The 26,817-nt window shown below is 41.0% G+C and overlaps 2 protein-coding genes across 2 annotated transcripts; one reads left to right on the forward strand and one right to left on the reverse strand.

Annotated features, from left to right (window-relative positions):
- Positions 1 to 1,820: 1,820 nt before the first annotated feature.
- Positions 1,821 to 16,352, reverse strand: rad17 (RAD17 checkpoint clamp loader component). The gene is made up of 17 exons (XM_069187406.1): positions 16,191 to 16,352; positions 15,310 to 15,408; positions 14,859 to 15,107; positions 14,393 to 14,476; positions 13,705 to 13,864; positions 13,028 to 13,164; positions 11,960 to 12,012; positions 11,391 to 11,516; positions 9,785 to 9,854; positions 9,281 to 9,392; positions 8,215 to 8,412; positions 7,592 to 7,677; positions 6,680 to 6,826; positions 6,192 to 6,338; positions 5,402 to 5,522; positions 4,206 to 4,263; positions 1,821 to 3,198 (listed from the first exon to the last, which is right to left on the reverse strand). Exons 2-17 carry the CDS (start codon positions 15,349 to 15,351, stop codon positions 2,970 to 2,972), a joined length of 2,019 nt encoding a protein of 672 aa, XP_069043507.1. The 5' UTR covers positions 15,352 to 15,408; positions 16,191 to 16,352; the 3' UTR covers positions 1,821 to 2,969.
- Positions 16,353 to 16,394: 42 nt separating this feature from the next.
- Positions 16,395 to 23,265, forward strand: ak6 (adenylate kinase 6). Its single transcript, XM_006626594.3, has 5 exons — positions 16,395 to 16,679; positions 17,819 to 17,911; positions 18,367 to 18,425; positions 19,010 to 19,155; positions 19,588 to 23,265. The coding sequence occupies exons 1-5, from the start codon at positions 16,652 to 16,654 to the stop codon at positions 19,775 to 19,777; spliced, it is 516 nt and encodes a 171-aa protein (XP_006626657.1). The 5' UTR covers positions 16,395 to 16,651; the 3' UTR covers positions 19,778 to 23,265.
- Positions 23,266 to 26,817: the final 3,552 nt, after the last annotated feature.

Here is a 26,817-nt window from a genome sequence, read left to right on the forward strand (position 1 = left end):
TCTCTCGTCTTTCCCATCACCTTTTCCCGATCAACACTGACCTAAATGAACTCGACTCCGTTCGGTCGTGTCGATTTTATATGATACGAGATGAGTCCTTGACCTGCATCGTTACTGCACTCGTGAGAGAGAGAGAGAGAGACGTAGAAGATTTTTAAGAAGCAGTTTAGGGTTGGAGTTTAGGAACTGCGATCAAACGTTGGGATCCCTCCGGGCAGTTATCAAAAGGTATCAGATTAATCCGTTTTCCATGCTTCTCAGTCTCTATTCATAATTTCTGATTCGTTATATCATTGTTGCTCCCAATACCTTCACACCCAGACGCCAGGCAGGATGTAAAGGGGCTATATAAACTGTAGATGCATTTACCTTTGCCACTAGGGGCAGCACACTCTGCAATAAACAATGATAAATATTTAAAAATATAACAAGAATCGTAAACGTGCAATTTGAGGATATAATGTAAACATTCTTTCTTCATTCTGCTCTGTTTTAGAAGAGTTCCAGAAAGGCTGCACGACACCTTTGTGACTGCATGCATTTACTGTGGTTTATAGAACAGGCTAGCGCAATAATTTGAATAGTTTAAATCAACATCTCACACCAGTAATGACTGAAGACACATATTAAAAGCAACTTTTCTGAAACACCGTTAAAATCATATTGAAACATTCTCTGACCCTTTTTAATCCTGTTTTGTGATTAACTCAGGGTCGTTTTTAAGGTTGTTTGTAACTCACAAATGATGAAATAAGTGCACATTTTATTCATAATAAACAGGGAAACACAAACCAGGGGTCATAGGTGGAAACAAGAAAGTGCATTTAAAAATTGTAATGCAGACACTTCTTTACGCAAAGCGTTGTAGGAGTATGGAACAAGTTACTCAGCCATGTTGTGGAAACTGATACATAAGCATCGTTCAAGAAACAGCTGGATAAGACTCTTGGATCAATTATCTGCTATCTATCCAACCCGCTATATGGGCCATATTACCTCCTGTTGTTTATAACTGTTTCTGAATGAAAACTTCATACAAGGCTCATATATAATGGTGCAGTTTAACTGCACATTCCTTTGAATTAAAACAGTAGAAATATGAACAAATCTGTATGAAAAAAATCATTTGGATTTAGCTTTAAAAGAGTAAAACTGATTGAAAAATATTTATCAGTTGGTGGGTTGGAGAACAGTAATTATGTACATATAATTTCTAGCAACTACTCTTAATGTTTATCTTAACAGCCATGGTCTAACAGTAAAAATGTGAATACAAATTGTCAAATATTTGTTTCATCCCAAAAACAAAATTGGTTTATCCCGCTTAGAAGATTCACTAAACCTTATTGAATAATCGATCTTTGTGGAATTTGTCATTTTTATGGTCCTCACCACATTTCATTACCATCTCATTATTAAAGTTAAGAAAGTATCTCCCATCTGCTGCTGGCTATTAGCGTGAACATATGCCTCATCATTTCAAGTACAGAATAGCACTGATATCCCTTTATCTCACTGAACAGATGCAGATTCAGTTCATTTGCTGCTGTGTATGGAGATTGTATGGAACTGCCTTTAAGTTACTTTTCCAACAGTAGAACTGCAGATTCTCAGAGATGTTGTACTGACCTTTGATTACAGGATCACTTTCTTAAATTTCACCAACTGCTTCAGTTTAAGACATATTCATCACCCAGATCCTCAATGTTTCACAGGTCAGAAAGAAAAGAGTTAATGTCCCACTACAACATGTCTTTTAAGGACATTTTAGTTAGTTAGGATTAACTAACACAAAAAAGCACTTAAAGCACAAAGTGAAATATGTAGCAGAGAGTATTCAGATTTAATTCAGTCCTTGTCTCATAGAGCACAGTAGCAATACAATACAGTGTGCAGCATGTTGTCACCAAGGTGACAAGTAGGACTACTGGTAAAGACAAAGCAATTCAGATAAAAATACCCAGTTGTTTAAAATACAAAAAATAATAATTACCCTCAGAACAATAGAACAACAGTGATACAATGGACAAATTCAAACAAACTCAAGAAGACATGACACTCTGGCCACACACTAGTGCTATGAGTGTCTGTACCAGCATGGGAACCATTTGTAACACTTCCTCTCATCAAGCATTTATACACCAAGCCAAGTAAATAATTCACATTTACTGTAGAAGATGATTACTTACTGTTACTGTTCGTGAAAATTAGGTGGCTTTCCCTGTATAAAAGAAAATCTCAATCATTTTCAGGAAGACCGGCAAATTTGATTCATACTTGAATTCAGCAGTCTATCGTGCAACTTGATTTCTCATGAACACAAGAAAACCAGTAGTACACACACATAAAGCAATATAATATATAAATCTGAATTAGTTTGTACAAGTAAGGCAGAATAACTACGTTTTCATCTGTAGTGAGAGGCAAAAACCACCACGTTATCCTTAGCTATTTCATTTTTAACCAGCTCATGGGATGCTTTTAACTGAATGACCTGGAAAATGTCAATATTTAAAGAGTAAGAAAATTGGCTAATAAAAAGCTGCACTGCGGCACAGGGAAAAAGGTTATTTTCTTTACTGTCAATATATTTTTTTACAGAACATCAGTTTAGTTATTTCGAAAGTACTGAACGTTGGCTTGTTACAGTGTGATTGTTCAAAATCTATACATTTCTACAACAAAGAAAAGCAGATACATCTGGCAAAAAGTGCTCAGAAAACATAAAAAAATCCCACAAATATAAATATCTGTCCTCACAAGTCTCAGAATTTAAAGAACGTAAGAGTCTGCGTTTCAGGACTCTGAAAGAAGTGTCTTCAAGGCATTCTGTACAAGTTCTCCTGTGTGCATTTTCCTCCAAAATTCAAGTTAGCCACAGGAGCTGAAGACAAAATCAAACGTCAGAAAAAGAGCATCTTTAACAGGTGAAACTGTGACGTAAAATATCTTTGTGCGCGGCGCAGGGTTCAGTCACTGTCATACTCTTCTATCACCAACTCCTCCTCCTTCTCAAGGGGGTCTTGTGCAGTGATGGGCTCGGGCTGGCTGCCCATCAGGTCACTCCAGCCCGGGCTGAGAGCCGGGCCGTCCTCAGGAGGTTCACAGGCAGAGGAGGAAGCAGCTGTAGGCTCCTCTTCCTCACTGTCCAGGTCAAGGGTCCCTGGGTCTTTATCAGTCAGAGCTTCGAGTCTTAACCTGCACGACCCCACACAAGCACAACAGTGACAAAGTGCACCCGCTTCACTGAACAACACAGGAACTCGGCAAACTATATTCTACCAATGTAATCTGTACAGCTCTGAGTACTGCAGACAGAACCAGCAAAAAAGAGAAACTATGTTATACCCAAGGTTTCAATGCTGCAAATCTTGTTAAGCACTTATACCTTGTGTATAATGAAAATCTTCTTCTTTTCAATAATTTGTAGACTGCAGTTGGAAAAAAAAACGTATAACTTGTAAACTTGTAAGCTTAGTAATGACTCAACAACGAACCCCTTTCATAAAGCATTACATATACAACATGAATAATGAGAGACATGTTGGCTAGGACAGCCGGAATGTCTGTATCATCCCTGTGTGCCTGTGCGTTCAGGGATGGTCTGGACCGTCCAGGGTGTAGTGTCTCCTTGCACCCCAGGTTTGTCGGCTGGGCTACAGGTTTCTGTCTCTCTTCCCAACAATAGGCCATGCTCTGACAGTGAGTGGGTCGGTGGTGTGTTTTATAGTACATACAAAGTAATGTACAGACCTAAAGGCATAAGCTATAGCTGAAATCCATACAGGACAAGCTATAGTTTGTTAACACCCCTTTTGACAAGCATCACACTTCAATCATCTATTGAAAAGCACAATGGGATCAGTAATAACCAAGGAATCAGGACCTCAGGATAACTCAGTATGATACAAGTATAATTATCCTACAGCACATAGTCCCTTTTCACCACACTGGGGCATTACTAGTGGGAAACATTGGTCCAGTAGGAAACAAGCCACCTACTGGTCCATCAATACCACTTGTAGAAGCCATGTGACTTTACACAAAAGTACACAAAACTTCAAAGAGGTACCATATTATCCTTCCAGAGCTACAGTACCTGTTAGCTTAGGACCCAAAGAGTAGTCATCCCTTTTCCCATTGCATCTTTTCAAATAAAACAGCTATTGTGGTTACTTCATAGCCAATACAAATGCTGCACATACCTTCCAGGATACTTCTTCAGAGGAAGTTTCCCCACATCCTGGATGAAGGCAATCTGAGCTGTTCAAAGAGGAAGAACACCATTTGTGTCCCTGTTAGCACTGGCGGTCGTACCAATAAAAGAGGGAACCAGGTTTGAACTCTTTCCAGCAGGTGTCAGGAAAGAGCTATTATGCTTCCGCCCGTGTTACTGTGAGCCAGGGGCCAGCAGAAGCACAAAGTGTAATGACAGGGGACAGGCAGCTGAAACAGCAATCTGCCAATGTGACATTTGATCGAATCCAAAGATTTACACCCGATGAATACCTTGGCTCAACGTTTCTGCCAAGGAGGCCCAGTTATTATGTATTTAGTTTGGGCTTCGACTGCAGGATAGGCATCAAGGCTGCAGCAGCACACTCTAAGAATTCGTAAGTTCATTTTCCCACAGCATTCTCTTCTGTGGAATACCTGCCGTAAAGCCTTGAGCACCAAAGTATTTTCATTGATGCATCAGTTTTGAAATATTAGAAAGTATTTTCATATATGCAAATATCCTATGTTATTTCTTTATGAATATACCATTCAAGCCTTTATAACGTACTTGAAAGCCGACAAGATATTTTTTAAATATTCAGAATATGTACAGCAAGAGCACAATCAGGCTGTCCTGAAAAAGAAACCTTTGTTTCTGATTATTTTGTGCATTTATTTCTTGCTTTACATTTTATTCTGCATATTAGTATTTGAAGGCATTCTAGCAAGAGTTGCTCCCTGACACACCTTATGTGTGCACAATCTCTCCCAGCTGGTGTCAGAATATGTAGTTCATTCATTCCAACTGGTAACTATTACGATTTTCTCATGCCAGCACTATGCAAATTTTAAAATGTTGTTACATCTCTGACTCGGAGATGCAGCCGATAATGACCTTATTTCCATGCGATTTTCATGGGGTACTGCTTTTTTCCCTCAGAAATAGATGCCGAACTGGGTGTAGAGTAAGCGCAACCAAAAATCATCAAAACTTTGTTATACAGCAAAACACGAGTTGCAAAAAATACAAGAAGGAAACAATATACTGTACATGTAATCCAACACCACACAGTTAGCTTTTTTTTTTTAATTCACCAGAAATGCTTCTCAAAGCCTGGTGTATACCTATTTTTTCACCCTGTTGTGAAGCTCACTGTAACGAAAAGCACACTAACAGTCATACCTTGGTTTCGCATAGGATTGGTCAGCTGAGCAAGATAAGGCAGGAGCTCGGTCTGAAGGCTCACTGGGGTCAGGCAGAAACTCACAAAGAGGGCCTGAGCTGCCTGGCAGTTCTCACGGTACTGAAATACAAGAAGGGACACCTAATAACTCCTGATGAAGCCTTTTGCACAAGATGAACTAAACAAAAAGCAAGCGTACATATATTGAAAATACATACAGTGCCGTGAAAAAGTATTTGCTTCCTGTCTGATTGTCTGCATATCTGCACAATTTTCACAGTGATTTTGGTCAGATCTTTTTGTGAGTTGTAGTAGTATATAGGAGAGAGTCTGAGAGAACAATATGACACCACATTTTGGCACTTCTTTCATTTAGTGTGCAAGGTAATCAAGCACGCAATCTTCAGGTGTGAAAGAGCTATTGCACCTCCTACTGAACTCAACCCAGGTAAATGGATAATTAGGGTCAGCTGTTTGAATACTTTGGTTAACAATCAAGCCTGATTTAGGCCAGCCCTGTCCAATATAAATCTGACTTAGTTTGGCCCCTGCCATCAGAATTAAATTGTCAGCACACAGGTTCTCGAGGCACATCATAAAGACATTTCTGAAAACCAAACGTTGTTGATGTCCATCTGCATGCGAGTCTGCTTACTGTATCTTCAATACATTTTTGTTCCATTTTTAATTCTACATTTAACTACCCTCATGGTATATAGCATTTTGCAACATTTAGCAAACCTCTCACTCGCTGGCAGTGCGGTGCAGGGGACAGACTATGTACCGTACCTTTTTACTGATGAGCAGCCAGTGTGGCTTGTGCAGTGGCTTGAAGCCCACTCCTGTCTGAGAGCTGGCGAAAGCTCTGGATCTGTTCGAGTGGATCATCCCCCTGGTGGCCACGGAAGAGCCATACTCCCTCATTGTGGACTGAGACTAGAAACCAAACGGCGTGGAGATGGTTAGCTCACCAACACGCTCTCTTCTTACAGCACTTTGATCTTTAGCATTAGTTGTTTGAAACATCAATTTTTAATTAATATATCATGCTATGATGAACAAAGCAACTGTGTCTAATTTTTAAAATATTTTCCAACTAAAAATGACAAGTTTGTATTTTACCCATCGCCGCCCCATGATTTGGGCTCTATTCTTAATTCAATTTCAGTCGTCTACCCCCTGTGCTACACAGTAACCCTGGCCAATCAAAGGATGTGGTATGATCTATCTGTAGACAATATGGCCTCACGGGCACAGGCACAATGCGGGCTCCTTACACTCCACTCTGCTGAGAGGAAGTCGGCATCTGAGAGGTATTCACTGGCTCGAGCCACGTCTTCAATCTCGGTGAAAAACTCCACGTAGTTCTGCTGCAAATACAGGTTGAAAAGCTCCCCGGACATGTGTGACTTCTCCACCACCATCTGCAGGGGGGGGAAAAAGTCTGAAGTAAAACTCAGCGATTTGTCTTCATTTCAGTCTCGCCGAGAGCCATCACAAACCCGGTCTCCCAGGAGATCTCTCCTGGGCGAGGGGAAGGAGCTGGGAATGTGTGAGGGTTATCCTGCTCCGAGCCGACAGTACCTCACTGTGTAAAACTCAGCTGTTCACTCAAGACCATCCGAGCCAAACATCAGAAACCTTACCAATGAGAGGAGGCCAGGCTGCCATCTCACCGGCTGGTTGCTAGTATTTTAATAATCTCAGAATTCCAGCCTTGGCTTTCTTTCATAATGGACACCACAAAGCCGTCTGCAACCCCTGACTTAAAGAGTTGTTTCCAGACTCACAAAATCCTCTGCGTATTTACGACATCGAAGCACCTCATCTTTGGTCATAAATGGCCATAGCCATGGCCAATTTTATCTCAAGCTCCCAGTGTTACTGCTGACCTTGCAAAAACATGGGGATGCCTTGGGCTACTTGGACATGCCCTTCAGGACGATGCACACCTGGATTCAACCCCCACATAATCTTCTCTGTTCCAGGTTGAATTAAATTATGAAATGCATTTTTAAAATGTATTATACACTGAATAAAAGTACGACTGCCCATTTATTTTATCAATTAAAACCGACAAATCTGATTTTAAAACAACTGATGAGATGTGGAGCAGAGGAATGGGGCCACGGTCTAGAACACAATATTGTCCTGCAGGCTCCTGGCTGTCCACACGCAGTGGCTCCTACCTCTGGATCCACGAGCAGCACGTCTCTTTGGTGTTCTGTCAGGTGGGCTGGCAGGCCGGGCACCTCGGGCTCCACGTGGGGCTCCCCTGTCAATCACACACACTGTCGCTGTTAGCACACACTCATACCACAGTGCAGGCAGACAAGCTGCTCCCAGCAAACCACTTTCCACCCTGGGATTTGGAAGGGAATCATGGCGGAAACATCATGATTTTCACTGTGTGACTCCGCGTTCCCTGAATTGATCATATTTCGCGCTTCAGCAGCAGCTGCACCAGAAACCGCATGCAGCTACAGGACTTTTCCAGTGGAGTGTGTTCACACATTCTTACACCTTCTCTCCCCATCAGCCATGCAGTACTCTGTGTTATGTGGACATGTATGGTTATGCCAGTGCCATCAAAAACATTTCACACTGTACAGGTTGCATCTGGAGCTGCTCAGCGAAACTCAGGCTGCAAGACTGGCGTAAGTCGTAGGTCATACACCGACATTTAAAAACCATTTTCTTTACTTGTAGCCTGAATTCATTAGAAATTGAATTGCCAAGCCAGGATGTTATAAAGAGGTGTTCAGTATCAAACGTTATTCAAATCCGTCTACGTGGGCAGGTCTTTACTTACGTTTACAATGCAGGATCTTCCCCAGGGCTCGGAAGAGGAAAAGGGATGCGTCTTTGCCACCGACAGCCTGTTCCGCGTCCTGTTTTCCGGGCAGTTTGGAGGACTTCCCCTTGCTTCTCCCCTTGGAGCCACCCCTGTTTGCTAACGTTGAAGACTTGCCTTTCTTCAAAGGCCAAAGGCTGCCTTCCAGCGTGCTGTCTAGAAACAAAATTCACTCCATGCTATTTCCTTCGATATCCCATAGAATTCAGAGATCCTATTTCTACAACATTCTGAAAGAGCAAAATGTTCAAAACGTAAAGAAATGATTCCATTTTATGTGCTTTGCAATGTCTTACAAAGCATTGTTTAAGTGCTTTTTTAAAAACATTTCTTGAAAAAGTGAAACTGCAGTCTCTTCTTTTTCTACCCAGCCAATTTTGAAGAGGCTGTTGGTTATTAACCTGGCTTACTGTGGGCACAGTACTCTGACCTATTAAAGCCATTCATCAGAAGACACAATGTCTTACAGGAGAGTCAGCATCACATAGAGCAACAGTACACCTCTACTGCTGTCATCCCAGAGCAACCCAAACACACACTGGCTGATTGCAGCTCACTCACCCTTGGAGGTGTAAGCCCCATTTCGGGAGCCCTGGCTACAGGTGCCTGAAGACAGGCAACAGAGGCCCAAACAGCATTACTGGTTGAGTCACATAATACAATAATAATAATAACAACCGTTATTTTATACAGCACCTTTAAAAGTGGCTTCTTAAAGTGTTTTACAAGTGCTGTAAACCCAGCCTTTCCGGAGGATGCACAATCATGTCCAGCAATAAAAAACACTGGAACTCAGCTTTCTAAATAAAAAGGAAATGTGCGCATGGGCTTGCCGACAGTGTACTCTTTATATCAAACTGAGAGTGCTAGTCATTATCAAAGTGAAAATGAAATCTGGCATTTGAACACTGCATTATGTCATAATAAGAGCCTGACCCTCTAATTAAATATAAAATTGTTTGGTTATGAGAATGGTTTTCCCAACAGGAGAGTGGAACGGCTGCTCTCAACTCAGGGCACTCACCTGCAAGGCTGGAGAACTGCAGGCTGTTGATGGCACTCCTGATGTCCCCGGAGCTCCCTGAGCACAGCAGCTCCAGGCACGCCTTATCCGGAACTCGGATCTTCCCACCACTCTGGAATCACACAACAGCTACTGCTCCGTTCAGGAAGCACGGCCCTCCCTTTCCTCTCACTCACACCAGTGACGTACTGTTCCGATTACGGAAATGTAACTAATGAAGCAAGTGCATGAACAAAAACCAAATGGAATCCCTAAATGCAATTTATGAGGCTGTATAGTCAGCTTACGTGTTCGCTCTTCCCAATCCAAATGAAAACAATATAACTGGAAAAATCAAGATACATTAATTAAACGCTCCTGTTCAGATCACATGCGAATAAATTCATTTCACTGAAGTAACAGCATCCCATGATGATTTTTTGTTTTCAGGGGTCTAGTTATAATTATTCCACAACTGTGGTCTGTCTGTCTGAAATTCCAAGTCTTTAAGAAGTGAGAACTTACCCTGCTTGCTTCCTGGGACACTATTCGACTCAGCACCTTCAGCAGACTGGTGGGAGCCACAGGGTTAAAACTAAAATTTCAACAAATAAAAGAAACTTCATTTCAATGGGATCACAAAGTCAGAACACACCTGTTTCTCAACACTGAGTCCTCGACGCTGCAATGTCACCTCGGCAGCATACCGCTGGAAATAAATCATATTTCATGCCATTCAAAACATAATCTGTGATTGGAAAACCCTGTGTACATATATTTTATAGCAAGCATCTAAAGAAACTTGTTTTAAGTATATAGACTTTTCGACATGGGTTTTGGCATAATTGTGATTACACTACAATCATTAAAGATCAGTTAATCGACTGACTGCACTGTAACTCGCAATGTGGGGTGATCACACCCTGCAATTTCTCACCTGGCCAGACATTGTGGCCTCCTTGAATGGACTGTGTGAGGCCACATGTCACTACGCATCACCCTGATTGATGGGGGTGTGACCATTTGGCCAGGCGTGTTTCGTTGCTACCGAAATCCATTTTAAGTCATCGGTGCTGATCTGACTGAATGATGCTGCATTGATCAACTCCTGGGACCTCACTTGCTCTCCCTATCAATATCCCAGCAGGACAACTGACATCGTCATGCTGCGTAGAATACAGTGGCTTTCTTGTACGATGTGAATGGGACTGTTGTGCCTACTTGCCAGGCTTGGGCTGCACTGAATATTTTAAGAATGACCATGGCCAATGCGTGGCATCTAAGCCTCAGAGACCGGTGATCACATACACACTTGTCTAGGATCCACAAGACCACATCAGCAATTTGGTATAAAGTATAAAGTGCAAGTTTCAGATGTACAGTATGCCCTCTGTTGATCAATCCTATTGCTGACAAATGTTCATCAGCACAATAAATCAACATATATTATCAACAATAATAATAAACGTAATTTAATATAGCACCTTTAATGCGGTTCCCCAAAGCAGTTTACAGTAAGAAAAAAAAAAGCTCACAATGAGAGGTGACAACAAAACTACAAATTGACAATAAGGGTTAGGAATATAGTAAAGAGGTAGACACAGAACCAGTTAAATAAAAGCCCTTCTAAAGAAGGTTTTGAGTCTTCATTTGAAAGTGCTCAGGGAAGGTGACTCTCCAATATCCTTGGGGATAGAATTCCAGAGCTTTGGGGCACAGCAGGAGAAGGCCTTATCACCCATAGAGTGAAGATGGGCTTGGAGGACAGACAGACATAACAAACACGTGTTATGTTTTTTCAATTAAATGTCAGTGCACTTGGTACAAATAAGTCTGTCACTTTCATCATAATCTTTGTGCATTTGGTGTGGTTGAGAGAATGTCTTGCTTAGTATACAAAACTATGTCAAATGACAGACTGTTTAACATCAAAGCATCAGTTTAAAGATTTGTACAATATTACAATTGAAAAAAAGCATCAGCTGTTCTACATGCAATATCATCTGCTACTAAAATAAATGTATTTGTCACATCCATGTATAAATATGGCACACCACCGAGACCTGATTGCTCAAGAAAGGCAGCACACTCACAAAGCAGGTGTTTAATGTTGCCGTGCTGTAATTTTTACCTAATATTGCATATGTTAAGTTCATCCTGGATGTCCTTTGGAAAGAGCAGTCGTGCGTTCCCATCTCCACTCAGACTGTCTGAGATTATGAAGATCAGAGGACACCTGCCCGTCCTGACAAACCTCCTGATCACACAAACAGACACGTCCAGTCACAACCATGTTCGCTAAAGCGAATCACTGCCTCAAAAAAGCTTCACATTACTTCAAGACAAAGGGAAAAAACAGCTGAGCCTGATAAGACAGAAATTAAGTGGAAATGTGATCCATTAACATCCTAAATCATTTATACTAACTTATAACATCACTTAAAATAAATGCACTAATACTAAAAATCTCTCTAAATCAAAACTTCTCTGTATCTGGATACAGGAGGAACTTATTTAATTTGTAAGATTAAATTTTAAATGTATAAAACAATATAAAATGACTACAGGTCTGTACTATTAACAGCCAAAAATCATCAGCATAATATAGTGTATGCATACAATGTTGTGGGGACTATAAAACTAGCTAAACAGTTCCTGTCTAGGCTTGTGTTTGAATCATATTAAGCATTTTCATCTTACCTCAAGATATCATGTAGTAGAGACGGCTGCCTATAAAACTGATTAGGCAGGTCCTGTTTAGGAGAGAGAAAAGGTCTTGCTGAAAGGAACATCTTTTTCTTCTATAACCCCTAGGTTTTAGTTGGTTTTACACTCACGTTTCAATACTTTGGAGGAAAACTCACTCAGGAGAGTGAGGATACCAACTGCCTTGTTAGTATGCTTATTTTGCACAAAGCAAACCACAGCTGGGCACAAGTTCATGCATTTTAATATACAGGGAGTTCTCAATTTACAAAGTATATGAAATGTACTGTATGCATTCCTGAAACATGTCAAGTGAAATCAATAAGTTAAAAAAGAATTCCCCACAAGAGCTTAGATACACAGGGGTGAAGCATTCTGGGTACTCTCCCAAGCAGAGGACTGAAGTCCCAGATGAAAAGAACCACATACATTTATGTAACATGCATATAGTGGCAGCACAGTGGTGCATCGCTGCGTCACAGCGCTGGGGCCCTGGATTGAATTCACGAGCTGGGGTGCTATCTGTGTGGAGCTTGCATGTTCTGCCCATGTTCTCATGGGTTGCCTCCCACAATCCAAAGACATACTGGTAGGATAATTGGCTTCTAGGAAACTTCGTCCTGGTGTGAGTGTATTTGGGGCTGTGTGCTCTCCTATGGACTAGTGTCTCATTCAGGGGGTACCCTGCCTGGCGTCCGCTGCTTGCCAGGATCGTCTCCAGCTCCCCCAGGACCCTGATGTTTATACAGTTGCACAATTTTTTCGTTTTAAACTAAATGTTTGGTAATGCTTATCAATGTCATGTAAAATCTGAAGGGCAGATCATTATTGGGATTATTAGTGGTAGGTGGTGAACAGTGTGGAAAGTGCAAGAGTTCTGTTTCTAGGAATGCAACTTGATTTCACAAACATCTTCAGTTTCTCATCTGAACACAATCCTCTTACCACCTCACTAGTAAAAAGTGGTCACAGACCACCGAAAAATAGAGTTAAGGGTCACCATTATAAACCTGCAGCATGCAAGGTACCCCTTCTTTGGGGATTATATTTTTTTTTACTTACCTCTACAAGGATAACTTTCTTTCCTGCATCTGTATCGTCTCCAACCATCTGCAGGCAGCTGTATTTGTTCGCCCTCAAGAGGAACTCCTGGAACACCGCAGACTGAGAGCTGCCGTAGAAACTATTGAAACTGGACTCTGTGAACACGAACAAAAACAGTATAATAGAAAAACAAATACTTGCATTACAAAATATAACTGACACAATTACATGCAGACTTGCAGCTGTTCTGGAGGATGCCTGAATGTGTATTTCTGTGTTCTCTTCTAAAGATGGCATACCACAAGCAATCTGGTAACTAGAATTCTGCAGATTGCACAGTTGGGCTGGTCCTGAAAAAGCACACCCTGAGTCTCATGTGGGCATCATGTTTGCCTTTCATTGATGTATTAATACTAGATTTCACATTACATAAAGCTGAAATAACTCATCCCTCTATCAAATTATAAAACAGCATTAGTTGTGTTGGTTGCTTGGACGTAATGTAAGTAAAGAAAAAAAAGATGCTGGAACCAAACTGATTATTTGCACAAAAATATTAAATTGAGTGTTTGACCTTACGGCAAGCTATTTTTTTATCGTTTCTCCCTCCTTTAATATAAAACAAATAAAATAAATAGCATATTGTGTTTTCCAGCAGTTTTTAAGTACTTTAAAGCTTCTCTGGTCACACTCACTAGGGTCAAAAGCCTGTTTGAAGTCCTCTGTTCCATAGTGAGAGCTGGTAGTGGGGTTGATCCACTCCTGAACTTGAATGCCCTGCTCCTTTGCCAACACCTGGATGGTGGCCGTCTTCCCACAGCCTGAAGGCCCAGTCATCAGCAGTATAGAGCCACCCTGTACAGACAGAAAACAGAAATCCATAGAGTAAAAACATCTATCAACAAGAGACAGCATGATGAGTAACGTTTTTCAGAAGGAAAGAATTTCAAAACTGTTCAGGCTGGAGTCTGTTCAACTCTATTCCCTCCATGGTCCTGTATTATTATTAATGTATAGCACCTTTCATAAAACATCATTTCAATGACCTTCAAAAAATGCATGGGAACTTACAGATGAGTATTATACGCTAAAGCATGAAAATGAGTTTTAAGACAGGAATTTAAAGAGCTAAATGACTTTCAAGATCTGATACGGGCTAAAAGACCATTCCACAGACTTGGAGTAACAGTACACAACACACAGTGTCCCAGATTTCAGAGCCTCACTATAGAAACTAGAGCATGAAACTCTTGGAACACAAAGCTTATAAGCTCAACCCTTACTTCAGCTTCATTTTTTATATCCTGCAAATTACGTAATCTACATGTGCTCTGTAGTGCAGGTAAAATATTAGAAAGCAATGTAACAGATACTTTGCTATACCTCCTTTAAATGCTTGTGGCCAACATGTGATTTTAACCAGTTTTCAACTTCTTCAGTCTTCTTCTTGTGAACGGCAAGTTCACCCTAGAATGATAACAAAACAAGGCAAAATATCTAAACTGGCTTAGTGTGTTTTTACGCTCTCTGAAATTCCTAAAACAAGGAAAAGGTATCTGACACAGTACTGGTAGGGTGACAAATGATTTCTCTGACAGGCAAAAACTAAGAAGAGAATACATTATACACAGACCAGAAAACTAAGAACACAATACAGCAGGAACAGCTGAGCATAACAATGAAAGGGAGCTGTGCTTCAAAAGAAATAAAAAGAACAGCTCCTTTAAGGCAGCAGACATTGAATTTCTACAAGAGGCTTTAAGACCACAATCAGACTGGGAAAAGGTGGCAGGCTGACATCACCGTGTACTTTCCAGAGCACTGCTGACGGTCCAGGTGTGTCCAGTACCTGAGTCCGGGGCGAGTGCCGGTCCACCCAGGGATCATGCTGGTTCTGGCTGAGGGGGTCTCTGCCCAGCTGCTCGGGAATGGGAGCTGCTGCCCTCTTCTTTGATGTCCGTTTGCTGCTGGTGTCTCCAGCCAATGACCGGGCCCTGCTGTTCTGATTTCCAGAGTTCACTTGCTTGTTTGAGGGAACTGGAGTCACACTCGCTCCTCCAAATAGGTCACCGAAGGATGGCTGCACCCAGCTTGTTATCTACATGAGACAGTATGAACAGATGAGCTTCACACAGCTACCCAGCAAATCTCGCAGGAAAACGTGGCATGGGTAAAGAACAAAATATATGAAGCAAATCAATTAATATGTTCTCTTACATCATAGCTTCCATGCAGAATCAAACTTTGAAAATTTAATGATATGATGCCAGAGGTTGCTTTTAAAATGGCAGGAAACTCACCTTGGGATCAGATGCCTTTCCGCTGAGAGAAAGTTTTGACATTATCAGCTTTGGTAATTCCCATTCGTACACAGAGCTCTATCACAATGCAAAAAGAACCTGGAAAAGAGTCACATTATTTAAAAAATCAAAAGGCTTTATTCGTTAATACAGATACTGTAAGATAACACGCGTCATAAACCAATTAGTAAACAGAAAATTATATTTTCTCGTACGTCATGACAGAGCTTTTGTTTAAATGGCAATGAATGAGCAATTAAAGAAACGGGAACTCCATTATAAACCCATGCAGAAATCAAAAGGTCCTTAAATTTAGCGTCGATGGGCTGCTTACTAATGATTAATTTCGTACATCTATCTTTGTTGCTTGTCTTTACATGTTCAAGTCTCATGTTACACAAAGAAGGTAACATCACGCATATTATAAGGTTTGCAGATTGGATATTACTTTGAAAGATTTCAGGGCTTACAAGCAAGTTTTGAAGAAAATGCAAGTGATTTTTATTTTTTAACATAACTTAATAATGGAGAATGAATTATATTTAGGATCACTAATGAACAGAGACGCATTTCCTGTACTGGCAACTCTAAATTACCCTTATTCAAGCTAAGCATGCATAAGACAAATAAGAAACTAACCAGTTTCGTCATGATCTCGAAACAAGTGGGCAGATAGCAGATTGTTTTTATAAAAAAATAAAGAAAAAAAAACTATTAGCTACTATCTCTTTAAGAGTATACAGTTACCTCACCGAATCACTTCAATGTTCATCATCCCTATTCAAAGACTTGAAATATTTCATCATGAAATTCAAATTTTCAGCCAAGAGGAAAATCAATTTCAACAGATGCGAAAGCTTCAGACCGTACAAAGAACGTACCTTAGCGATATCCGGAAGAGCACTCGTTAAATTTGCATAGTTCTATTCCCCTATATTTGACTTTCTCATTTAATGTTACTATTCAAAACAAATGAGGTGATGGGCAACTTAACGTTCATGTTTCAAAACTCTTTCCCTTTAACAGATATTGGCTAACAACAAGGTCCTCCGTGATAGGGGGCACATCGTGATGACGTCATATGACGCCCTTAGTACTGCCTTTTCCTCGATAAAAATCCGCCGCTGAGATCTAAATATACTGTATAACTGTTCTTATTATTAGTGTGAAGCTTTCCATTTCTTTCTTACTTTCTGAAGTTTATGGGGGGATGTGTACATCAATACTTTTGTAAAGATCCGGGTGACGTTGTAAGCTATAAAGTTGTTCCAACACGTTTCAAAGTCCCTCCACGCTGTGTGGCAGTCACGTGTAGAGAGACCTGCTACTGTACCTGAAAACGATGAAGAGACCGAATATCCTCCTGACAGGTGAGTCTGGGGGCATTTCTATACCACAACATCCATATGTCTTTTCTATGTGTTCTTTTTCGACTTTTTTAGTAAGCAAACGAGGGAAATGTTCCGCTGTTGACGTAAGCTTAAGTTAATCAAACAGATCCCTTACATCATAGTGATCAGCTCCTTTTTAATAACAAAATAAGAATCAAGGCAGATCTTAGGTTAACACTTCGCACGTCGAAGTGCTAGTAAAGGGTTATATTTGAAAGAAAATTGACACATTGTGCCATTTTATATTATATTTTATATTAAATGTCGTGCAAGTCGCCTATATCACCTGAATGGGGTTGTTCGTATTTGTTTCTAATAATCTAATACCGTATTGAATTGGATGTTGTACTACATTCTAATCTTTTGTTTGTGTTTACTAGATATTCTAACAGAAAAGGAAAAAAATACGGTGGCAACGTATTTTTTCAAAAGTTTTGAATGCTGTGATACATCAAATTGAGTTTTATACATTTTAATTTGTATATTCCGAATATATACATTCAACACCTGAAGAACGCTTTAGCCGAAACGTTGTGTCTCTTTTCTCTTCCTTTCAGCACGGAATAAACCTTTACCTGTTACTTTGCAGCCTATGTAACGTTTATTCTACGAACGAGGCACGATTCTTTTGTTTTGGCAGATTACGACACACTACATATCTTAGCCGAAGTCATCTTAGTCATTCTTACATTCTGTCCTGGTACAATTCACAGAACTAATATCTGTAAAATGATACTGGAGGAAAGAGTTATGTTCAGATTTTTTTTTTTTTGCAGTCGTGGGACTATGTTCCTGTCGACATATTAAGAAAAGTTTTCCCTCCATCATGGAGATGAAAAGGGGAATTTCTGTAAAGATGAGCACATATCTGAAACCCATTGGGGCAAATTATAATATTTTTACTTTGTAATTGTTATCCTGGTGTAAGTCCAAGAAACAGCTGTGCAGGTGCTACACTGATTGATCCTTGTACTTGAATTGGATGTAAGCGTTCTGTTTTGTGACCTCAGCTGGATTAGGACATTTGCCAATAATCATAATAACCCAACAATCCTAATAGAGATGAAGACCCGGTGGGTGTTGACGGCTTCTGACTGTTGTGTTTCTGTTTCCCACAGGGACCCCAGGTGTTGGGAAGACCACTCTGGGCAAGGAGCTGGCACAGAGGACAGGGCTCACCTACATCAATGTGGGGGATCTGGCAAAAGAAGGTAATTGACTGTAGAGCCCAGGAAGGCAGGACCTGTAGGCTGTGAAACAGTTTCCCCAATTTTCATCTGACGTCCTGAGTCCTCTCGGCTCTCACCCCAGTTTCCAGACCTGTACGGGTTAGTGTGGTGTAATGCGCAGGACTGGGACTAGAGTGCTGCCCTCCTCAGCCTACAAGAGGTCTCTAGTGGTCCTCGGATAAGGCGTTTTCACTAACGTGTGCTGGATGCCAGACTGTCTTGAACTAGGAAGATCGACTGCTGTGGTTTATAGATGCTTGTGGTACTGCCATTCACAATGTATTTGGTCGGAAAATGAGTTATAATAATGATGCCATGCTTAATATGACAGAACTTTGCACACCAATTGATTTCGATTAACGATCTGTGGACGGTTTTTGATTATGTGTACTAAGTGTAAGCTGGTATTAACAGTAATGTGCCTGTTATCCACCTAGGGGAGCTGTATGATGGGTTTGATGAAGAATATAATTGTCCTGTGCTGGATGAAGACAGAGTGAGTGCCATTTATAATTCTTATTACTGTCATATCTTCTATCATGCTATTTATTTATTAGTTGTGGACTTAATCATAATATAGGACATAACATTGTTGCAAAGGCTATGTTGTACCTTGGATCAGTTGTTTTTTTTTTAGAATTACACATTACTATATATTTTGGGTCAGTATATTGCTGTTGTTTTTGAGATTTTGAGCTTGAGTTTCTTTGCTGGGGAGCATACTGTGTAGATATTATATTTTGTAGGCTTTCGTGATGCTGTGTATAAGAAGAAATAAAATGAATCTCTTTGATAGGAGTTGTATTTAGAAGATCCTGCTGTTTTAACCAGCATAGACCTCCACTATTGTTACAGCCTGAACCAGACCACTAGACTTGTAGATGTGTGTTGGAATAAGTGAGCCTTTATCTTAGAGACTCCAGTCTTGGCCTATATTTGTCCTTCTATTTAGGTGTATTTACTGGGCCCGTCCCATGCAGTAGGGTGAACTGTTATTAGTGAGATCAACAGGGGAAGATAGTTGAGCAGGTCTGTGAGGGCTGTAGTCACGCAGTCAGTCTGAGGTGAATGAACTCGCAGGTTGTCGATGAGCTGGAGGAGCACATGGGAGAAGGTGGCGTGATTGTGGATTACCACGGCTGTGACTTCTTCCCCGAGCGCTGGTTCCACATCGTGTTCGTCCTGCGCACGGACAACTCCTACCTGTACGATCGACTGCAGAGCAGGTCAGTGCTGTCGCCGCTTCGACTTCTCTTTTATTCTCAGTTGACTGGCCTGGTTAAATAAGGGCTGTGATTGCATTTCAGTAGGCTGACACCTGTCCGTGAAACACATTTCGCAAACATGGCTATTTCTTTTGTCCGTGAGCAAAGATGCGTGTTCTACAGCAGGGTCTGTTGCAGACTCCTTGCTGTCCAAATGAGCTTTCTTTGAAAAGCTTTTTTGTGGAACAAAAGTGTTTGTACTTTTCTTTTACATCTAACTTTTACATATAGGCATTTTAACCTCTTAATGTAGGTGAGAAACTCTGACTAAAAAGAATAGGGTAAATAAAGACATTAGAGGAATTAAATGTCCATGAACCTTTAGCAAGATCTCAAGCATCAAAAATACCTCTCTTGGTGATGAACAGATTGTGGAATTTTTACTTTTTTCAGGGGATACGTGGGGAAGAAGCTTCAGGACAATATTCAGTGTGAGATCTTCCAAACCATTTATGAGGAGGCCATGGAATCCTATAAGAAGGAGATTGTCCACCAGTTGCCTAGTAATGAGCCTGAGGACCTGGAGAGGAACCTGGAGCAGATTCTGCAGTGGATAGGACAGTGGCTGAAGGACAATAACTGAGTGCTGCCAAACCTAGCCACTGCACCTGACACCAAGCTCAGGCCCACAGGTGTCTAAACAGCTGCCGGTCTCCATATAAGATATTTACTCTAGATACAACAATGTGAAGTTTGGTTAGTTTGGTTTCTTCATGATGATTGATACCCAAGGGAAAATCAGTTTTTGAGAGAATATAATTTGATTCTTTTTTGAGAGTTTTTGTTTACTTTGAGATAGGCCAGAAGGAAAGAAATGGTTAAAAAATCACTTTTGAAAATCAGCCCCTCAAGGCAAGAGTGCTATGACAAGGGATTCGTACTGTACCCTCTCAATACCCTGATTTAGCGCATTCCTGCTATTTTTACGAAATCTTGAGACGCTGCTTTTTAATACTCCATTTGCATCATCGTAAGCTGTTCTGCATCACCCCAGTGATATGCCCTAGTATGTATAGAACCTAAAATGCACACAGGCTATAAGAAGACTGCCCTGCTATAGGAAGATACAAATAGATACAAATTGCACTGCTATAGGAAGATGCCACTGAGGAAAGGAGAGCTACGTCAACGAACTGCATTTATTTGGAAACGTTTTTGATGCAGCGTATCGGCATATTTGATGAAAACGTAATTTTCCCCCAAGTATTTTTAAAGACCAGTCACCTCCGGGATGGACTACAGCAGAAACTGGGAGAAACACAGATTAAAAAGTAAATCAAGGGAGCAGCTTTGAAATAGGGGAGGCCTTTCCTGGAGCACATTCTGTCCGTTTGTGTGTTAACGGACATGTTTGTCGCATTCGCAGTGCAGTTGAGCTCAACACCAGGTGGTATGGCAGTGTGGTGATGGGTTCCGGGTTCGACTCCATACTGGGGCACCTCCTGTGCACTGTTTGCATGTTCTCCTCATTTTAGTGGAGGTCTTGTGTGGGAGCTCCAGCTTCCTCCCTTCATCCTACGACATGCCGACTAGTTGAGTCGGTGCCTCTTACATCGTCTCTATGCGGGGTGCCTGCCCTGGATTGGCGTCTTTTCCCAAGTGTCATCGCTCCCGGAGCTCCATGCCTCCGGAATTGGCTCTGGATTGCTGCAAGACCCAGCAGGAATCCGTGGATTTCTGATGATGAATGGATGAGTTTGACAAAACAAAATGAGCATAACCATGCGGACTTCCTAAAGGGGTTTTAGGTGGAAATCTAACAATTCAATAGTTGCCCAGTGTTACTGGAGTGTATTTCTGTCTTTCTTGGGATAAAAACGATCCTGTGACTTGTGCTTTGTCATTTAAAATAATATTTAAAGAAATACAATATGGCCGGTTTCTTAGATCATTACTGGACGTAGTCCTAGACCTCCTTGCATAAGTTAACATTTGGTCCAAGAATAGTAATAAGTCTGCAAAAGTTCTGGACAATTTAAAGTCATGTAGAAAAATTGTATTATTTTTTGCTGATATCCATTGAGGGGAAAGATGTTAAATTTTTTTTGGCAAATTGTTTTACAGAATATAAGAATTATTCAAGGTCAATACTGTAAATTCTGCATGGTTATTTATATTGTTTAGCGACAAACTGGATAAAACATGACTTGAATGTGTGAACCATTTGTCTGCCATTTAATTTCTAATTCTAATCTTGGATGACTACTGATAGAATGTTTCCTGCTGTTAACTCCCAGCTTGTCGATACGTGATTTTTCCTATACCGACATTCTTTAATTTATTAATATAATCTGTGTCATGGAAACTGTTTGTAAAGTGAAGATTTGTAAATCGAAAATTTATTCCCATCAGACTATATGGGAATATATATTCCCATATATATATATATTTTCACACCTGAAGAAGGCTCCACAGCCGAAACGTTGTTTTCTTTCTTCTTTTTTCAGCATGGAATAAACCTGTTACTTGTTCCTTTGCAGCCTACGCATGCTGACGCAGCTACCCACTTGAACTACATATGGGAGTATATATATATATTCCTCCAATTCGTTCCCAATCACAGAAAAATTACACAATACTTTTCTAACTTGCTTTTCTGTTGTACAAAAGCATTACAATGACAACAGTATGACTTTATTTCCTGACTGTTACAGCCTAGTTAACCTAAGAAATCATGTTCCATTTGCTAAGCAGTTTATATTGTACAGCAGTTATACTATTTAAAGTAGTAAATAAAACCTACTAAACAAGCAATGCATATAATAGTTTCCTTTAGTAAAACTTTTATTATTAATGTAATGTAATACAGAAGAGAAAACTTGAGTTTTTCAAAAAATGTCTTATATATTTGCTACTCTTTGCTGTAACAAAAACTCATAAATTAGTTGTGCGTAAATTGGGGAAATTGCTGTATCTAGATCAGCTCTCAATTAATATTTATATTAATAATTGTCCAAAAGCATATACAGGTAGCATAATTGACTTCTGGGAAAGCTGGCGTGTGTGCGAGTCTGTTTGTATCTGTGTGTGCCCTGCGATGGACTGGCTCCTGTCCAGGGTGTATCCTCCCTTGTGCCCATTTCTTGGCAGGGTAGGCTCTGGCTCCCCCGCAGCCCTGTATGGGATAAAGGAAAGAGGATCGATGAATTTGTTCTGTGGATTATTGTGTTGAGGTCTTGTGATGGATTTGCTTTTGCAATAAAAAAAGACGTTGCCAAATATTGAGGCGTTTGGCAGGAGCACCAGTGACCAAGGCAGCTCGCGTTGCCGATGTCTCGCGAGCAGTGGTGTCTGAGGGGCTGTGTCGTGTGGCGGGGAATTGTGAGAGAAAGACGTCATCGGAAAAGGGCATCAGCACGTACTCCAGGATTGAGATATCGGCACATTAATTCGAAGCGTAATGCAAAACAGGCACACAACTGAAGATCAAGTGACTGTACATTTCAACCTGCGGTGCCAGGGGCACGATTAATTAAAAATGGTCGTCCAAGAACTCCACCGAGCAGGATAAAATAGTCAGATTTCAGTGGACAGACTGCTCATCTCACCTGGCAGGGCAGAGAGAGGAGGCACTGGACTGCCGAGCAGCGGACGAATGGGATATGGCCAGATCGTCCTTCACCAGCATGTATGGGATATTCATGCTGAATGCCCGAGATGGAATTTCCCTCCTCCAGTAAGAACCGTAGGTGTGAGCTGACTGACTTTCTCCTGGACGATCAGTGCTGTATCCCTCCTGAAAAATTCCAGACACTGGTCTACTCTAAGCACGCAGTTTGTACTGGCGCAAATCTTTGCGTAACTTTGTAAATAAGAGCTTAGTGATCGCTATTGGAAATGTAAAATTTGCTTCCCCCAGTTTAGATCTACACTTCTCACTTTAGGCCCGAGCAGTGTATTGGCCTTTCTAGTCGCTTCCCTCCATTGTCCTGATGAGTAAAATGATAAAAGAAATTGCATGAATCCTCTGCATACACTGTACCTTTGTTTCAAGTTCAGTACTACCCAGTTTATACGTCTTGTTTCCTTTACAATAAATGTTTGATTTGCAGAGTACCGATTCCTGAACAACTGAGTCTTTCTGTATTTTTTTTCTATAGTGTTGTGAATTCAGTTTTTTTAGCATGTGACAATTAGGAAGATACAATATATCTATGTCCAAATACATTAAAAAGTCGATACAAATAGATACAAAATCGAATTCTACATTTAAACATGACAATTTTTTCGGGATCTGCTTTTTCTAAATCCATGCAACATATCCCTTATATCCCTGTTACCATATAACCTTAGGCTGATGGCTCTTCAGGTATCCTCTCCAGTTTTGCTTCTCCCTCCTTCCCGCTTGTGGATGGATTCAATCTTTGTAGTTGTCCTATGCGTTGTTACCACCCCCATCATAATTCTCTGTTCAACAGTCCTTGTTATTGGCATTTGAATGACTCCTTGGCCTGTGGTGGGCAGTTCTGGTGGATTTATGAGCATTGACCACTTTACAAAAAATGTTAATTTAGCCAGATCTCAATAAAATGTCAAAGTACAAAACCTAGTTCGCTTGCTTTACCTCTGTCTTCTAGCCATCTTTTTTTGGAATCTTGCTGAGAACAGGAAATGTGTCTCCCGACAATAAAAGAACGAAACCTGTAAGCACTTGGAACCCTTAAAGGGACTGGAGAACAGTGTTCCAATAACATGAAATCCCACCCTTGTGTTTGGTCATTCTGTGTTAAAGCTCACTATCTGTTGCTCTTTTATGCATATGAATAAAAAGGTAAAGGTACATGCAGTCATACTCCGAATCTGCATCTGTATAAAACCCATTTAGTGCTTTTAAAGCAATTGCAAATTGAGGGAGTGTGTGTGTACAGAACAAAGTCTGCCTATTAATATTGCATGTCCTGAAAGCAGATATGCCTTGGAGAATGGATACAGTCAAAGTAATTCATACCTCCGGCCTCTATCTTTAAAAAAAAAAAGACTCAGTTCAATAGGGAGCCTTTGTTTAAGGGAAATGATTGTATATTATTTTACTATCATTTCACCTAATTTCTGTATCAGTGCACGCACGTAAGCATGTCACCGAACAAGAACTTGTTTTAGCTGACTTTGCCATTTCTCATGATGGGAACAATTGCTGAAAATACTGTACTTCCCAAAGCTGAATGGGAGGAAACAGCATGAGGAACTGGTTCGGTCCTGCAAGCTAACAAGCTGTGGAAACTGCACTTGAACTCTTCTAGGAGCTGCTTCGGCACGCGTTGGCTGCGAAGGAACAGGTCAAGTTTTATTCCCCGCTGGGAGGAGAAGAAAAGAGACGCAACGTTTCGGCTGTGGTGCCTTCTTCAGGGGTGGAGCTTTGATACCTGAAGAAGTCTCCACAGCCAAAACGTTGTCTCTCTTTTCTTTTCCTTTCCGAGTGGAATCAACGTTTACCTGTCCCTCTGTTCTGGTAGTGTCAGTTTACATACTGAGCATCAAAAGACACTTAACATTTACAGCTGTAACACATTCACAGGTTTATTATCAGGAAAATGATGAGCTTTTGGGCAGCATGTGCACTGGGATTCTATTGAACAGATAAATTCATTGTTGCAGATTGACATTTGTCATCAACAAGGCTCATCAGCCAGTGTCCACTGTGAAAGTCACAGGGCAGTACAATTCATACATCTGTGACTCGTGCTTTGCAACACGTTGTTGGTGCTGTCTTGTGGGGTTCTGTCCCGTTCTGCTTAGAGATCCTGGATGAGCATGCAGCTGCTCAGTGCTCCCTGGGCCCTAGATGCTACACTCTGATCCTGCTCATTCATCAATGATGATTGTTCCCCACATATTCAATGCGGCTCAAGTCTGATGAGCAGGGTGCTGTAACTGGTGCATTCTCACCCCAGAAGAAAGCCATTGTTACACATACAGAGGTGAGTAGGATAAGCACACAGGATGGGCAGTGAATGAAATCCAAGAACTTATCAATGGAGTACTTTGCAGTCAGGTTGCCTTTAATCACTACAAAGGGAGTCCTGTAGCAACTAGACTAGGGCTGGGCACTCCTGGTCCTGGAAGGCTGGTGTGTCAGCAGCAGTGTGTCTTAAGTCTCTTTGAAGCAGCTGCACCTGAAGAGCTGGGAGAAGCTGTTAAATTAGTCCAATTAAGCCTATAATGAGCTGATTGAGGTCGTTAAGAGCTGGAATCAAAACACACAGACACATGGGATATCAAGGATTGCCCACCCCTGGATTAGACACCCCTGCTCAGACCATCACACTCAACCCCCCCATTGATCTTGGCAAGGTTCTGTGACTGGTGATCTCCGAGATCATGGCCCCCTGATTGGTATACTGGGATTGATCAGAATATGGCTCCAGGTTACAATTACTGGCTGTGTGCACCCCAGATGATGAGTGATAGTTTACAAAGAGTAAAAAATTCTGGATACTGAAAGCAGTACTTGCTAAATGTAACATGTTTACCATGTTTACATGTTAGAGCCTCTTTCATAAACCAATTGACATGGGTGTAAATCAACCATTGTGTTTCCTGATTTTATATCTGGCAGGAGGCAGGTGGTCAAAGTGAACCAGAATCTCTCACAGCCACTGGTTTCAAATACAGGTGCCCCACAAAGCTGCTGCCTGTTACCACTTCTGTACTCCTTGTATACTAACAGCTGTGTATCTACTTCTGAAACTGTGAAATTAATCAAGTTTACAGATGATACTATGGCAGAGCTAATATCAAAAACGATGAGTCTCTGAACAGGAAGGAGGTCAATGCTCTGGCGAGCTGGTGCAGTCAAAATAATTTCCATCTTAATGTTAGTAATACCAAAGAAATAATCTTTGATTTCAGAGGTGACAAGAATGAACTTTAACCTCTTGTGATTAATGGAAGCCATGATCCATTTTTACAGGGCAACAACTGAGAGTGTGTTAACGTTTTCTGTGAAGGTCTGGTTTGGGAGCTCAGCCACTCAGGAGAGGAAACAGCTGGAGAGATTGGTCCAGACTGCTTCTAAAACAACTGGCTGTGACTGGCCTGTCTGTTGACGCCACCATATACGCAACACTTTTAAATCGAAAAACTCTGAAGATTATCTGTGACCACTCCCACCCAGCGTTTCCCCTGTTTGAGCTCCTTCCCTCAGGAAGAAGGCTAGGATGCACCAGATCCTGAACAGAGCAGTTCCAGAAAGCACCTACCCTGAGGCGGTTCAGTCTCTTAAAACAGCAGCGTAATAAAAGTATTTATGATATTGTGTATCAATACATTTTTGCATTCTATCTTCATTGTAATGCAACATTATATTTTGTTTTGTATATGATGTGTGTTATTTAGGATTTTTCTTTTATCTTACTTTTTGACATCTTGTTATTTCAAGCACACCACAAACAATCCCCAACAACCTACTGTAAAGGCGTGACAAGTAAGTTGTCTTTGACTTTGATTTTAAGATCACTTTATTAGCCATCTACAATTTCTTGTATTAGGAATTTGTCTTTTCACAGACCCCAGCTTGGTCTCCATGAGACACACAGACAGGGAGAGAGAAGCTTGGGGTCAGAGCACAGGGTCAGCCATTTATATGTTGGGGTTAAGGGCCTTGCTCAGGGGCCCAACAGAGTA

The sequence above is a fragment of the Lepisosteus oculatus genome, chromosome 3, assembly GCF_040954835.1.
Source record: "Lepisosteus oculatus isolate fLepOcu1 chromosome 3, fLepOcu1.hap2, whole genome shotgun sequence".
Classification (NCBI taxonomy): domain Eukaryota; kingdom Metazoa; phylum Chordata; class Actinopteri; order Semionotiformes; family Lepisosteidae; genus Lepisosteus; species Lepisosteus oculatus.